Below are 14787 nucleotides of genomic sequence, written 5' to 3'. Positions count from 1 at the left end.
ATCAATTAATTACAGCTTGCAGCGATGTATAATTTTGATGAAATTGTCATTGCATAAAAACATTGCTACAGCGCACGTTTTCTTGCGGAAAATGCTGCCTACATTCCCAGTATGTACTATGTATGTATTTTAGTCACTGGCGGAGAGAGAGGCACGTCAGAGTAATCACCGCGTGGTTTTGGTTGATTTTAACACATTGCAGTTGCAACAGCGCACACACAAAATAAAAATTAGAGGAATAATGTCTGTAACCCAGACAAAACAAATCACATTTTATAATCCAGCGAGTTCCGCAAGTTCCGACAGGTAACATACAAATATGAAATTGCTTGGTGATAATAGAGTGAAGCGTGAAAATCTAACCAAATTACAAAAATAAAAAACTCATTCATCACTAAGGAGCCTAAAAAGTTAAGCACGCAATAAAAATACGTTGTAGATACATATACACATGCATACATACATACATATATGTATAATCGCACCACAATCCATGTGCAGATACACACACATACTTATGCATGTTTACATAAATACATACATATATATATACATAATTAAGCGTGTGATGTAGCGTGCCTCGCACTTGGATACCAAATGTATTTATGAATATATGTGTGTGTAATGTAATATGTATTGAGTATTCAGCTGATACATATGACAAATTAAATTCGGTTCGTTACTGAAATTCGATGTCAACGTCGCGACGCTGAAGTAGAATGAAAAGAAGTGTTTTTCGTTGTTGTTCTTTTTTCATGTCCACAAACACAGTTATAACGCAAAGAGCAAGAAAGTGGCTGATTTACCTTTCGGCTACCTTCGCCATCGTCGTTCAAGTCGACGTTGACGTCGAAGTCTGCGTCGACGTAGACGCGCGTCGTCGTCGACAGTTGCTTTTAACCTTAGCTCTGGCAATCGAAAGAGACACTGAAATAGACAGCAGAGCAGAGGCAGAGCAAGCAAAAGCAAAGGCAGCGGCAGAGGCAGGCAGCCGATTGCGATTTCTTCACACATTTTTAGTCATTCTCCAATTCTCGACTGCAGCACGTTGCTTATATTTTTGACCGGTACCGGTATCACACACACATACTTAGCTAAATACTTATAAACATTTAACATATGCGTATTACTCGCTTGTATTATTTTGATATCGAACAATAAGATTTCGCAGTTTTGCAGCGCAATAATAACAAATAAAAAGAGCTTCGTAAACACGCTGCTATTAAGTAGCGTAGACAGTACATCGCATCACATGCGTCGTCGCCGTCGTCGCTGCTTTCGGCCACATTCTGCATAAATTTGCGAGTGTGCGTGTGTCTGTGTGTGTGGGTGCTTTGTGCTACGTGTTAGTGTACGTGTGTGTGTGTGCTCGAGTGATTGACCCATTTTGCTGCTAAAATTCTCAACGCATACAAACAGACAAACGACGAATTTTGGCATTGCTCATTGGCTAAAATGAGCAGCATCACGTTTTTGTGCAGCAAAACGAACAACAACAACAATAATAATAATATCAACGATGTCTCATCGACAAAGGGAAAAGGAATCGCAGCATCTTCAGTATTTCCAACAGCCGCCTTACTAACAACTACAACAACGCTACAGCAACAACAACCACAGCAGCAGCAGCAAGAGCAAGCACAACAGCAACAACAACAAGCACGTCTAGGGCAATTGCACGGCAATTTGAAGAAGTTGAACGCTACAACAGCAACAGCAAAAAGCAACTGTCACTCTCACATGTAAATCATTGCATTTTTATTCACATTTTATTTAAAATACCCACATACACACAATTGCACATACATACATACATACATATGTACATATGTATGTATTCACAACCTTTGTGATTGTTTGTTGTCTCTCATCTGTTATTGTTTTTGCATTTATTTTCGCCCCAAGCTCGTCAGACACATGCATACACAATATATCGAAATGTGTGTATGTGTGTTGAAGCTCTAATTGTTTTGTTGTTGCTACTTTCAACATTTGTTTTCTGTGTTTAATTAACGTTCTTTTTAATATCGTTTATCGCGTCGCTGCGTCGACGACTATCAGTCGCCCCTGTCGGCTGTCGGGTTGGCATCGCAAATATGTACAAAACGAAAAAAAAAAACAACAAAAAAGCGACAGCCACAGCAACAGCGTCATCAAATGCTGCTTCCTCTGTTTCAATATGGCTGCGATCGAAGCCACGTCTGCTCTCCTTTTCCCTCTCCCAAACATATTTTGTAATTACACACCTTCATTTTGCACAGACCCTTCTCTCTCAATCTATCGCTCTCTCCCTCTTACGTCCTGTGAGCCTAACAACCTGTTGAACACAACACGTGGCAACGGCAGTATATTTTCTACTCTCCATTCTACACATTTTTTCACCGTTCTTTGCCCACACGAACCTACATAACTATGTATGTAGAGCTGAATGTTATGTATGTACTATGTACATTGTGTAGTTAAATTATAAATAGCACCGGAAAATGCGAAAATCCTTAGGGTAAAGTTATGTGTGTGTGTGTCTGAGAGAGTGCAACGAACGGCATATGTTAGTAAAAAAAAACTATATGTGTAGAATATATGTACATAGAGAAAAAAAACAAAAAGTTATAAGTACATCTTTATGTACATCACGCCAAGCATAAATTATAATGAGCAGTCAATGCAACTGGCGCAGCATCTGAAAATCGTTAGTCTAGCGTCGAATTGTCTGACAGCAGGCTACACAGTGTGTAGTACACACACACATGCACACGCGCGCGCATAAAAATATGCATACATCTACAGTGGTTCACAGCTTATTTTATGCAGCAAAAATTTTAATCCAAAACCCGTTTTAGCTTGAAAGCAACATGATGAACCTTATTTGCAAAAATCTGCACAAAAAATATTAAACTTTAATTTTATGTATTTATGTTTAAATTATTTGTATTTATGAGGGAACTGCAAATGTGGACTTTTATTTTACTGAAAAAAAAAATGATTACGGTTGCAAGCTGTGTCCAAAATGAAACTGCTCAAAATAAGTGGTTGACCACTGTGCGTATGAGTGTGTTGTGGCAGACACGTTGTTGCGCCAATGACGTAGATGAAATATGTTTTTTGGATGTAATCAAAAATAATGCACTAAAATAATAATTGGTAAAAATACTTAAAACTGTAAATGTGCACATGTTGACATTTATTTCAGGCGGTTGCAATAAAATGCTTCATGGGATTTTACGTTCCCCTCGACGTTTCTGCTTTTTTTGCAATGTGTGCATAAATATTCATTTGTACATATTATTTGCCTGCTCAGTAAATAAAATCGGGTGTGCGTGTTCACTGTCTAGCCACTTAATTATGAAAAATAAATAAAGATACTCATACATGAAATACATAAATTGAGTATGGCATCATAAATATCGCTGGCAAAGATCCGAAAGGCTCCCTCCCAAGACATTAATTTGAGAAACTGAAATAGCAGCTGAATACTGGGAATCGAATATCGTGCCAGATGGGATAAATAACGATTTGTAGGCACGATTCAAATTAAGTTTTGTTTATTTTTTGAAGACGGAATTGCTTAAAATAGATTCTGATCGAAAAGTGACCAGGCCAAGTATAAAGATTAGATTTTTCGCCATAAACCCAACAAATTGTTTTGGTTTTAAATGTAACCAACAACAAATTTCATCATAATGTCGCAATAACCAAAAGCAAATATGAAAACGCCATTTGATAATAATAAATTATGCAGTACCCACATAGATAATGGCAAATGTCAATTAATGCATGTGCTCAATATCAGATATATCTTTTTTTCGCTCTCTCTCTCTCTTTCTTTCGCACTCGCAGTCCTTGTGCTAGCCGGCATTCCGTTGATAATTTCTGCATATATGCACAAATTAATACACACACATACATACGCACATATGACATTTATGAGAAGTTGTCTATGTGTCTGTGAGACGTTCTATATAGCAGCACTCGACATTGTCGTCGTTATAGTCGCGTGCCAATGAATCTTATCTCGCCTTTTTTTGCGTGGGGGGAAACCGTTTTATTTTTATTACCTATATTTATTATAGTCTTGATACAAACAATAACAACAACAACTACAAAAATAGTATAACCGGCAATTTCACAATGTGTGTGTGTACTCGTCATTTTATTGTACATTTCCGAGACGTCTTAATCTGGGTTAACGTTGATTTCACATTCACTTTTACAGCGATGATCGCTCCGATGTCACCGAACCGTTGTACGTGGATCCATTCGTGGAGCTGAGCAGCGGCGGAGGCGGCGCTGGCAGCGAATTAAATTGCTGCCCCGCCTCGCCGACAACGGTGCCAGCCAAATCGTCGCTGGAGTCGCCGATGCGTCGGTCGGGCCGACGACAACGTACCACATCCATTGGCAACCAGACGACTACTGCCAATCCGTCCGAATGCATCATACGGTCAAACAATCGCACCATTTACACGGCCGGACGTCCGCCATGGTACAATTGTGCCGGACAACAGGTGGAACCCTTTGTCATAGGTGAGTTGCCCTCACTGTCGAGTCTTGTATACGGTTCTATTGATCACTTTCGTGCTTAGGCATCTGCGGTGGCAGCGCATCTGGCAAGACGACCGTGGCTGAAAAGATCATAGAGAGCCTTGATGTGCCTTGGGTGACTCTGCTATCCATGGACTGCTTCTACAAGGTATGCAGCTTAGCTTTTAGTTAATAGACTGCTGACTAATTGAGAAACTCGTTTCAGATTCTGAATGAGAAGCAACATGAGCAGGCAATCATCAATGAATACAACTTTGATCATCCGGATGCATTTGACATTGATTTGCTAATCGATGTGCTGACCAAGCTCAAGGAGGGTCGCAAAGTCGAAGTTCCAGTATACAATTTTGTGACACACGGTCGCGAGAGCCAGACGGTAAGCTCACGAACAGTGCTGGCGATTTACATAAACGACTATTATATAAATACTATATACATAAAAAGTAATCGCAGCGACTTAAGTATCTAGAGACTTTCAACTTGAGTTATCGATTTATAAGCTTGTTTCTGTTATATTATATAGAAGTTGTACTATCTTAGATCGGAAATTGAAAATAAGATTACGAGATAAATCTTGGTAGCACATTCTATATTATATATAACTAAACTTTCACTAAGCCTAGAATATGAATTTACATTAGTTATAATTTAAGGTCTCCGTATTGTTTTTAGATAAATACTTTATATTGCATATATATGAATTTCCATTAGTTATACTTTAAGGCCTTCTCCATATAGTTTGTAGATAGATACTTTAAAATTCATATATCGCTTTTCTTTATTCATAAATGATAAATATGCATCAAGAGAATTATTAAAAGAATAATATTAGGTGTTGATACTTTAATATTCTAACAAATTTGAAATTAAAGATTTAAAGACTGCTTACGCAATAGAAACGGATTAATAACTCATAATACTTATCAAAATTTTTAAGAAAAGCTATTCATAATCTTCTTTTTAAAAAGTGTAAATTAAAAAGATGTCTGTTAAGTTATTTTCTTTAAATAATCAATCAATTGCCTTCTTTTTAGAAAACCATGTACGGAGCTAATGTCATCATATTTGAAGGCATTCTTACCTTTCACAGTCCGGAGGTGCTGAAGCTGCTGGACATGAAAATCTTTGTAGACACAGATCCCGACATTCGTCTGGCCCGACGACTTAAACGGTAAGTAAAGAATTCACACGAAACAACAATCAACTAATTATGAATTCTACGCACTTGCCAATTGACAGTGATATCTCACAACGTGGACGCGACTTGAAAGGCGTGCTGAAGCAATACCTAAACATGGTGAAGCCTTCTTATGCAAATTACATAGCGCCAACGATGGCGCATGCAGACATCATCGTGCCACGCGGCGGCGAGAACAAGGTGGCCATAGCACTCATAGTGCAGCACGTGCACACACAGCTCCAGCTGGTAATAATCAAAAATTTAAACAAGGAAATTGAGCTGGTAAAATAAACAAGTGATTTCCCCATTTGCAGCGCGGCTTCAAGTTACGCGAGACGTTGGCCAATTCGTACAAGGATCAACCGATGCCAGATTCGTTGCATTTACTGCATCCCACACCGCAGATCAAAGGATTGCACACATTCATTCGCTGCAAGAACACATCGCGCGATGAGTTCATCTTCTATTCAAAGCGTCTCATCCGTTTGGTCATTGAGTATGCGCTCAGTTTGTTCCCCTTTAAGACGACATGTGTGGAGACCCCTCAAGGAGTGCTTTATGAGGGCAAACGCATGGAATCACGTAAGATTTGCGGTGTATCCATCTTGCGTGCCGGCGAGACCATGGAGCAGGCAGTGTGTGATGTGTGCAAGGATATACGCATTGGCAAAATACTGATACAAACAAATCTGAAGACTGGCGAGCCGGAGCTCTACTATTTGAGGCTGCCCAAAGACATAAAAGACTACAAAGTGATACTGATGGATGCCACGGTGGCAACGGGCGCCGCTGCCATGATGGCCATACGTGTGCTGCTCGATCACGATGTGCCCGAGGAGAACATCATTCTTGCCTCGCTTCTGATGGCCGAAATCGGTGTCCATTCGATTGCCTACGCCTTTCCCAAGGTAACAACGCAACATCGCTTCAATTCAGACTTCATTTTTTAACATTTATAAATCATCTTTTGCAGGTTAAAATCGTTACTTCCGCGCTGGATCCGGAAATCAATAGCAAGTTCTATGTTATACCCGGCATTGGCAACTTTGGCGATCGCTACTTTGGCACTGAGCCCTCGGACGAATATTAAGTCCAAGCAACCAAGTTTCTTAAGTAATATTCCTAGGCTTAAAATGAAATCGTTACTTAAATTATCAATTCAGAAGAAGTTGTTTTGCCTTTTGCCTTTTATTTCGATTGAGATGACACGAATTTGAGCAGCAAGTGCAACAGAAAAGCCAAAGCACCCACAAGCAAAGCGATGCCCATGAAGCGCTGTCCTCGACTCTGAGTCAAGCATTCTGTTGTCACTGCCTTGTTGTTGTTGTCACAGCGTGTCCAGTCGCGCTCTTCGTCCAGTATCTCGGCCATCATGCTGAACTTGCTGGTCGACGTAATGCGCACTCGCACTCGAGTGCCCAGCAAATTGTCTCGCATGGGCAACAGCACTTGCTCATAGCTCTTGTTGTGGCCCACATAGTGTTGCTTATCATGTGATATTTCCGTCACAAGCACCTCGTACACTTGACCCTCGCGACCGGCATACGGTTCGTAGCTGTAGAAGAGATCAGTAAGCCGCTTGGTGCGCTTCTTCACCAGATTCGCTGGTATGCGTTCCATTTTAGCAGCTGGTGTTCCAGGCCGTGGGAAGAACTGATTGATAAATAGACTAGGGAAGCGATGCTTGGCGCACAGTGTCATTGTCTCCTCAAAGTCATCTTCCGTCTCCGTGGGAAAGCCACAAATGATGTCGGTGGCAATTGTCAAGCCAGGCACACGAGCGCGAAGAAAGTCGACCACATGCTCAAAATCCTTACGACAGTATTCACGCTTCATCTCGCCCAGCACCGAATCGCTGCCGCTCTAAAAATAGACATTTGGATTAGTAAATCATTGTAGAATGTGGGAGGTTATCTCACCTGCACGGGCACATGGAGAAAAGCGTAGACACGTGGATGCTGAAGCACCTTGGCCACCTCCTCGAGGTGCTCCAATATGTAGGGCGGATTGGTCATGCCCACGCGCAACATGCAATTCTCGGGTATCACCTCGACCAGCTGCCACAGCAACTCGGGCAGCGAGCTGCCAATGTCACGCCCATAAGCGCCCGTATCCTCTGAAGTCAGCCAAATCTCACAGCATCCTTCATCAAAGGATTGCCGGGCACGTTCCACAATCTCGGCTGGCGGATAGCTGGCCAGATCGCCGCGTGCATGCTTCGTCTTGCAGTAGGTGCACTGATTCAGGCAACCACTATTGATCGAGATAATCTCGATGAGCGGATTCTTGCGCACCTTGGGCAGCGACAGTGGAGCACCAGCTACACGTCGGCCGTGCACTTTTCTGTTCTGCAGCAATCGGACACTATGACCCTTTAGCGTTTCTTCCACCACCTCCACAACGCGATCAATTTGTTGCACTCCAATTACCGACAGGCCACGCAAATAATCCGCCTTGGGAGCACCTTGAGGCACACAGCCGGCCACCACAACGTGCTTGCCACTGCGCATGCCCGACTCGATCTCATTACGAAACGTGTCTTCTGAGGGATTCTTTACAGTGCAGCTGTTGAGCAGCCACAGATCCGCATCATCCTTGCCACTCAGATTGTAGCCATAGGCAGCCAGTTGGCCAGCCATGTACTCCGAGTCGGAGTTGTTGTGGGCACAACCCCAGGTCTTCACATAGACCTTTTGTGTGCCGGGTATAACACTCTCGTAAATCGTTTTCTGCGGCTGCGGCGTCTTCTCATCGTTGTCTGATGCTGGTTTGATTTGTGCTCGTCTCTTGGCACGCACTGTTACACTTTTCTTATTCTCATAGCGTTCGCGTGGCTTGATATCGTCCGACGATATCAGATCCTCGATATCGTCTATATCGTTGCCGGGTAAATCAACTTCAAGTCCCATAATAAATTATTATGCTCCAACTACAAATTCGACACACACATGTGCTTGGCTCAGCTGTTTACATTTGTCAGTCAATGTGACCAGATTGGGGAAAGGGCTGCCTTTAGTGTTGGAAAACAATGCATCATTTGCCGACGTTTATAAATCAAAGCTGCCGAGCCTTGCGTGCTGTAACGAATTCGCAATGCTGTACAATTTGCCAAAATTAATTAGCCGTAAAGTGCATAAAATATATTATCTAAAAAATTAACTTTAAATGTATAACTAAAAGAAATTCGTTTAAAATGTGTATTGAATTTTTGATTGATATGAATTTGTCCTTTAGACCGGCTTGCATTGCGAAAAGGGTTAGGCCAACCAATTGCGAAATTAATATGCCGCATGTTTTTTGGTTGCGCTACGTTTATGACAACTTATCAACAACAACGAGCGAACGCTATCAGCTCGGAGACAACGACAGTTCCTTTGAAGCACGTTTAAGTCCGAATTATTCGAAGCCGTTCATTTAGCAACAAGATTCAGAATGATACACATCAAATGTAAAGACACCAATCTTGACCCGTTACCAGTCAAGGTAAGTAGGCATTTTGAAATAGGCATCTTAATCTCCCTCGTTGTATGTGAGTGTGTATGTAAGTGTGATTGTGTGTATTCTTTATCTGCACACAATTAATTGCAAAAACACACACACACGAACACTCAAGTAATTATGTCTACACTAATAACGTCTGTTCTGTAGATTGGCATCATTGGCGGCTCTGGTCTGGATGATCCAGACATTTTGGAGAATCGTAATGAGAGAATTGTTGAAACTCCATATGGCACACCGTCGGATGCACTGATTGAGGGCGAAATCAAAGGGGTGCAGTGCGTGCTCCTCGCTCGCCATGGCCGCAAACACGACATAATGCCATCGAATGTGAATTATAGAGCCAACATCTGGGCGCTGCGTGATGTGGGCTGCACCCATTTGATTGTGTCCACGGCCTGCGGCTCGCTGCGCGAGTCCATCAAGCCAGGAAACTTGGTGGTGCCGCATGACTTCATCGATCGCACCACAAAACGCATACAAACCTTCTACGATGGCTCACATGCCGGCCACAAAGGTGTCTGTCATCTGCCCATGTTTCCCGCGTTTTGTGAGCGCACACGCAAAACCCTGCTCGATGCTGCCAAAGAGCTAAACTACGAAGCGCATGACAAGGCCACCATTGTCACAATTGAGGGTCCACGGTTCTCCTCACGATCCGAGAGCAACATGTTCCGTATGTGGGGAGGTGACTTGATCAACATGACAACCTGCCCCGAAATTGTGCTGGCCAAGGAAGCCGGCTTGCTATACGGATCCGTGGCAATTGCTACGGATTACGATTGCTGGCGCATGGGCTGCGAGGGCGTCAACGTACAGGATGTGCTGAAAACCTTCTCCGAGAATGTTATCAAGGTCAAGGCCATTTTAGTGAATGCCGTCGGGCGCATTGCCAAAGAAGATTGGTCCGATGATATACTGAATGCTAAGGTGAGAGCTAGTCATACTATTACTGCTAGTTAATCTTCATTAATTGATGTATTCTGTCGTTATCAGCAATGTGTTTGCAACAACACCATGTCCGGTGCCATGTGACGCTTTTTAAAACTATGCACGGAGATCACACGAGATACAATTAAGCGCCACAAGCTGCACAAGAAATCGAAGACCAAATCCAAACATAATCGAAGACGCACACCGAAATTGCTCACCATATCCATAGCCTATGAACTGGAGCCATCCAGCGATGGCGAGGATCAAACCACCACGGCAAACTAAACACATCAAAAAATATATATAGAGACTATATTAAGCATTTGGCATTGTATTTAAGTATCTCGGATCAAATAAACTTAACTCCCATCGAGGAAAATGTTACCAAAGTCAAAAAATTATGTTCAACCTTTATGAGAATTAATCAGAACTGCAAAAACCAAATGGTAAACTGAGGTTCGGGTGATGAAAGGGTTCTAAAAAGGTGATTTTGTTTTGTACATTGTTTTAAACTAATTTGCCTTTAAAAATGTTCTTCACTGTTGTTATTAGAAATTTCAAAAGCGAAACTTATCAGGAACACTTGTAAAATGTCCGGTCTTTGAACCTTCAAACAATCATCATCAATGTTATCCAACTTCCGTCTTTCGCATAGAAAAGTGCATTTTACCGGCTGGCTTGATTTAGATGCACCTTTATCGCAATGAAGCGCACACACAATAAATAGTTATTTTGACTTATACAATTATACATCGTTATTAGCATTTGTCTTTACAATTAAAATTGGAATTCTTCAATCTGACTGTCCTTCATGGGCATTTGCGTTCCACTTGACTCTTGCCGGCTTCTTCGTACTCCTGCGACGATATCCACATCTGCTGGAACGTGCCAATGCTGGCCAATATGGAGCCACCAATCCAAGCGCCAAATCTTCGCTCCACGCTGCCATTCGCGGAAATCATTTTCAAGCGTGTATTCGACGGTGCACGCAATTGCAGATCCCGATTGAGACGTTCTGGGAAACCTTGCAGCAGTGTGTTGCCACCTAAAAGACAATCCAGAATTAATCACAAATCTATTAAGAATGTTTACGATTAGCTTACCTGTAACCACAACGGAACCAAAGAGAGACAAACGCACATCTGCATCACACATGCCCACGCTGGTGGACGCAAGTTGTCCGGCGCCAAGCATGGCATTGTCAAATAGACTCTCGGCAATTTTGAAACGCTCCGAACCGAAATCCTGATGATAGCCATTAGGGAACTCATAGTGGACCATGGGTATTTGTGCGGCGACACGCTCATCGTAGGGATTCTCCAGCACTTGCAACACATTCATCTGAAAGTCCTGCATCATCAGTTGCGTCATATAGTTCTGCCACGATTGCGTGAGATTCTCCGGCAGTTTGCGCAGCGTAAACCGGGCATTGTCTCGCTCCTTGACCACATCTTTGGAGGCAATCTTATACACGGGCGACAAATCAATGCCATGCTTCTCCAAGTGCTGCCTGCACTGACGGGAGAGAAAATCACCGCCAAGCGGTGACTTCACCACCGCCTGCGACAATACGTATCCCTCGTGTACGGGCACAGCGGAGGTGTGTGTGGCGCCACTGTCGACCACCAGAGCTGTTGCACGACCACTTGAGAACGCAGCGAGTACGGCGTTTTTGACCAGGAAAAATGCTGGCACATTGTACTTCTCAAACATCAGTTCGGTGAGCTTTTCGCGATTGTTGCGCACATTCCACGATGCCTCGGAGAAGAGCACCGGATGATATTCCGGCTCCGATTGTATGACATTCGCGTACGCATAGTCGATGACCTTTTCGAACAGCTCCCAGTTGTCAATCATGCCGTCCTTCATGTATGTTTGCACCTCCATCTGGGATCGCGGCACATTCACATAGTTGGTGTCCACATAGTACTTGCGTGCATCTATATTGAGAGAAGGAGGCGATGAGTGATGAGTGTTAAATGTTTACTCTTTATAATACCCGCTAGCCATGATAAAAATGTATATATTTCTGCTATTTGAGTCTTGGCTATCAAATTTAAGAGCTTCTTATTTCCGCAGACATATTCAGATTGTCTTGAAAGATAATAAACTAATAAATATTGAAACCAAAACTAACTAAACACAATTTCGTAGCTCAAGAATCAGTTACCATTGCCTATGTTCGTGTTGTTTGGTCACACTGCTTTGTTTTGTTTGGCTTAGGTTTAGGTATACTTAACAGGTATCAAGTAGTCGGGCACACTCGAACGTAGCGTTCAATGTTTTGTTTTTGTTTTGACTTTTGTTTTTACTTACTGTTTGGCGTGACGCTGTTGTCTGTCTTTGTCTCTGGATCCAAGTTGGTGTCTGGCGCCTTCGCTCCAATGCCCACAACGGAGGGAATTTCGGCTTTTGGCGAGTCTTCTTGAGCGTAGCCCACGCGCAGCGAATGGTGGCCTGGATCGAACACCAATGCTCCAATCTCATCACCGCCATACAACATAGTGCCGCCACTCATTTTGGCGTTTACTTTTTAGCACGCAATTTATTTTTCACAACACAATATTCAACAAAATGTGTGTATATTCTGTACACGGGTGCCTCAATTCACCGGCAGATGCTTAAAAACTAGTGTTGCATAGCTCTTAAATATAGAGGTGGAGAAATGTCGAAGTTTTTATCGATATATCGATGTTCCCTATCTGGTATATTTTCAAAACGCATAAATAAGGCGCATTTTTTAAAATTAAAATGCAGGCAAGAACTAAAAATACGTAAACCACTAGCAGAACAATCTTTTTTACCAGATATTAGAATTCCGATTAAGTATTTTGTAATGCCAGATCTATTGCTTATACATTCAAATTTGTCTAACTGAAAAAAATACCGCAAAGTATTGCGAAACTTGTTCTCTCAAATTTTCCCAACATATTGTACACATAACAGCTATAAAAAATGTAAAATTCTCAAATGTTTACATAGTTATTCAATTTATTTTAGTGTCCATCTCTAATATTCGTTAATTTCGATATATGTATATTGATTGGTAAACTACGTTTGCGATATTGACGATAGTTGCATAGCGAGTAGTTATGATAATATCAGAAATGTTAAATAAGAATAAGAAAATTGTAAATTCAGAAGAAAATATCTAACAGAAAAAATTAAATTATACAGACTTTTTGTCTAAACACTGTGCGACAGTATATTAGGGAATCTTTTGCAGTGTTGCACCGAAATCGATAACAACAACACTTGTGACTATCGAAGGTCGGTGTATACGGATAGAATCTAAGAAATAAACATTAAATTAAATTATTAAATGATTAAGTCAAAAAAATATGGACAAACAACTGCCAAATAGAAAACCAACTAATAAAGATGGAAAACAGGATGTCACCCAAATGGAACTCAACATTTGCAATACAAACTCAAACTCGCTAGTTGTAATAAACGATCTTGAGCTGCTGATTTTGATCCACATGCATCCATTTCTAGTCTGTCCAGCTGTGCGCGGTTTCGGCGAAAAAGATTATGAGGAATGGGGTTGGCAACAGATAGCCAAGAGATTCAATGAAAGCTACGAGGGACTTCAGCTCAACACACCATTTACCGTTGAGGAGCTGCAATGGCGTTGGGAGATGCTACGACCAGTGTGCCCCTTGCTTGGCAAAGCTTGCGGTAAAATACCCGAGAAACTTTGGTTCACGGTAAGCAAAATCAACAAAATGCTTGCCACGAAGCCACGAGTGATTGTCAAGCCCATGACTACCGCTCAGCAGTTTATACTCAATCAGCTGCCAGTGATGGAACGCTTAACGTCTGCACAGAGACAGAGTCTAGAAGCCGAGGTGCTCGACGCCATCTTCACACAGGAGAGAGATTTCCACTTGGAACCTTTAAACAAAAGAGCCCAAACCATTGTGCAGAGTCAGTATGAGGATTTTCTTAAGACCATCGGCATAAAGGAGCTAGCGACGAGCACATCCACATCCTCTGTGGCCAACACCAAGACCACTCCAGCTGCCGTCACTATCAAGACTTATCCTGCTAACAAAAGAAAACCTGCCAATGATGGTAATCCTTCGAGCTCAAAAAATATTCGGCTTATCGATAATAAACTTGATACTATCGGAGGACGGGAGTCTCTGAGTAAGCAACTAGATCAGACTTCTATTACATTACCGGATATCAAAAAAGAAGATTATTCATTTGAAGCAGAGGAGCCACTTATCATAGAGGCCGGAACTAGTTCATCCGATGAACAGAAATTGCGTTATGTGCCCCTGAAAAGCGTCAAATATTACACGAAAAAGGTTCGCGTGCGAATAAAACGTTTGAATCTGAAGAATCACCAAACCCTGACAAGAATCAATGAGTTGCACTAAGAAAGCAACCGAATTTAGTTTTAGTTTAATATCAAATGCACAATATGTTTATTTAAAAAAGATATTACTATAAATTACAACTTAGAGCTATATTGTTTAAACTGATAAGCGAAAAGAACAGAAAATCTAGCAGGGATTGGGATTCAGAGGGAAGGGAAAAGAGGGACATTGTACTATATGCATGTTGTCTATATTGTATGCTAAGTCCTGTCGCCATTTTACAGTAAGGAACTCTTGGCATCCAGT

General features: G+C 41.8%; 5 protein-coding genes across 6 annotated transcripts; 3 read left to right on the top strand and 2 right to left on the bottom strand.

Moving 5' to 3' along the window:
* The first annotated feature begins 146 nt into the window (after positions 1-146).
* On the top strand, positions 147-6890 carry LOC117566888 (uridine-cytidine kinase-like 1). 2 transcript variants are annotated; one of them, XM_034246501.2, is made up of 8 exons: positions 147-306; positions 4214-4524; positions 4584-4690; positions 4748-4918; positions 5577-5713; positions 5782-5968; positions 6037-6630; positions 6696-6890. In XM_034246501.2, exons 1-8 carry the CDS (start codon positions 242-244, stop codon positions 6810-6812), a joined length of 1689 nt encoding a protein of 562 aa, XP_034102392.1. In that variant the 5' UTR covers positions 147-241; the 3' UTR covers positions 6813-6890. The 2 variants fall into 2 exon arrangements, with proteins under 2 accessions (XP_034102392.1, XP_034102391.1); XM_034246500.2 differs by lacking the exon at positions 147-306 and adding an exon at positions 1022-1742.
* Position 6891: 1 nt separating this feature from the next.
* On the bottom strand, positions 6892-8696 carry LOC117566889 (threonylcarbamoyladenosine tRNA methylthiotransferase). Its single transcript, XM_034246502.2, has 2 exons — positions 7642-8696; positions 6892-7585 (listed from the first exon to the last, which is right to left on the bottom strand). The coding sequence occupies exons 1-2, from the start codon at positions 8629-8631 to the stop codon at positions 6911-6913; spliced, it is 1665 nt and encodes a 554-aa protein (XP_034102393.1). The 5' UTR covers positions 8632-8696; the 3' UTR covers positions 6892-6910.
* A 329-nt stretch (positions 8697-9025) lies between these two features.
* On the top strand, positions 9026-10818 carry LOC117566891 (S-methyl-5'-thioadenosine phosphorylase). The gene is made up of 3 exons (XM_034246506.2): positions 9026-9205; positions 9371-10150; positions 10217-10818. The coding sequence occupies exons 1-3, from the start codon at positions 9155-9157 to the stop codon at positions 10253-10255; spliced, it is 870 nt and encodes a 289-aa protein (XP_034102397.1). The 5' UTR covers positions 9026-9154; the 3' UTR covers positions 10256-10818.
* A 13-nt stretch (positions 10819-10831) lies between these two features.
* On the bottom strand, positions 10832-12784 carry LOC117566890 (actin-like protein 6B). The gene is made up of 3 exons (XM_034246504.2): positions 12470-12784; positions 11257-12093; positions 10832-11198 (listed from the first exon to the last, which is right to left on the bottom strand). The coding sequence occupies exons 1-3, from the start codon at positions 12669-12671 to the stop codon at positions 10963-10965; spliced, it is 1275 nt and encodes a 424-aa protein (XP_034102395.1). The 5' UTR covers positions 12672-12784; the 3' UTR covers positions 10832-10962.
* Positions 12785-13248: 464 nt separating this feature from the next.
* Positions 13249-14627, top strand: LOC117567653 (uncharacterized). The gene has a single exon (XM_034247765.2). The coding sequence runs from the start codon at positions 13495-13497 to the stop codon at positions 14539-14541; it is 1047 nt and encodes a 348-aa protein (XP_034103656.1). The 5' UTR covers positions 13249-13494; the 3' UTR covers positions 14542-14627.
* Positions 14628-14787: the final 160 nt, after the last annotated feature.

The sequence above is a fragment of the Drosophila albomicans genome, chromosome 3, assembly GCF_009650485.2.
Source record: "Drosophila albomicans strain 15112-1751.03 chromosome 3, ASM965048v2, whole genome shotgun sequence".
Classification (NCBI taxonomy): domain Eukaryota; kingdom Metazoa; phylum Arthropoda; class Insecta; order Diptera; family Drosophilidae; genus Drosophila; species Drosophila albomicans.
The sequence above is the reverse complement of the archived record's forward strand: the minus strand, read 5'-3'. Positions and strand labels throughout refer to the sequence as shown.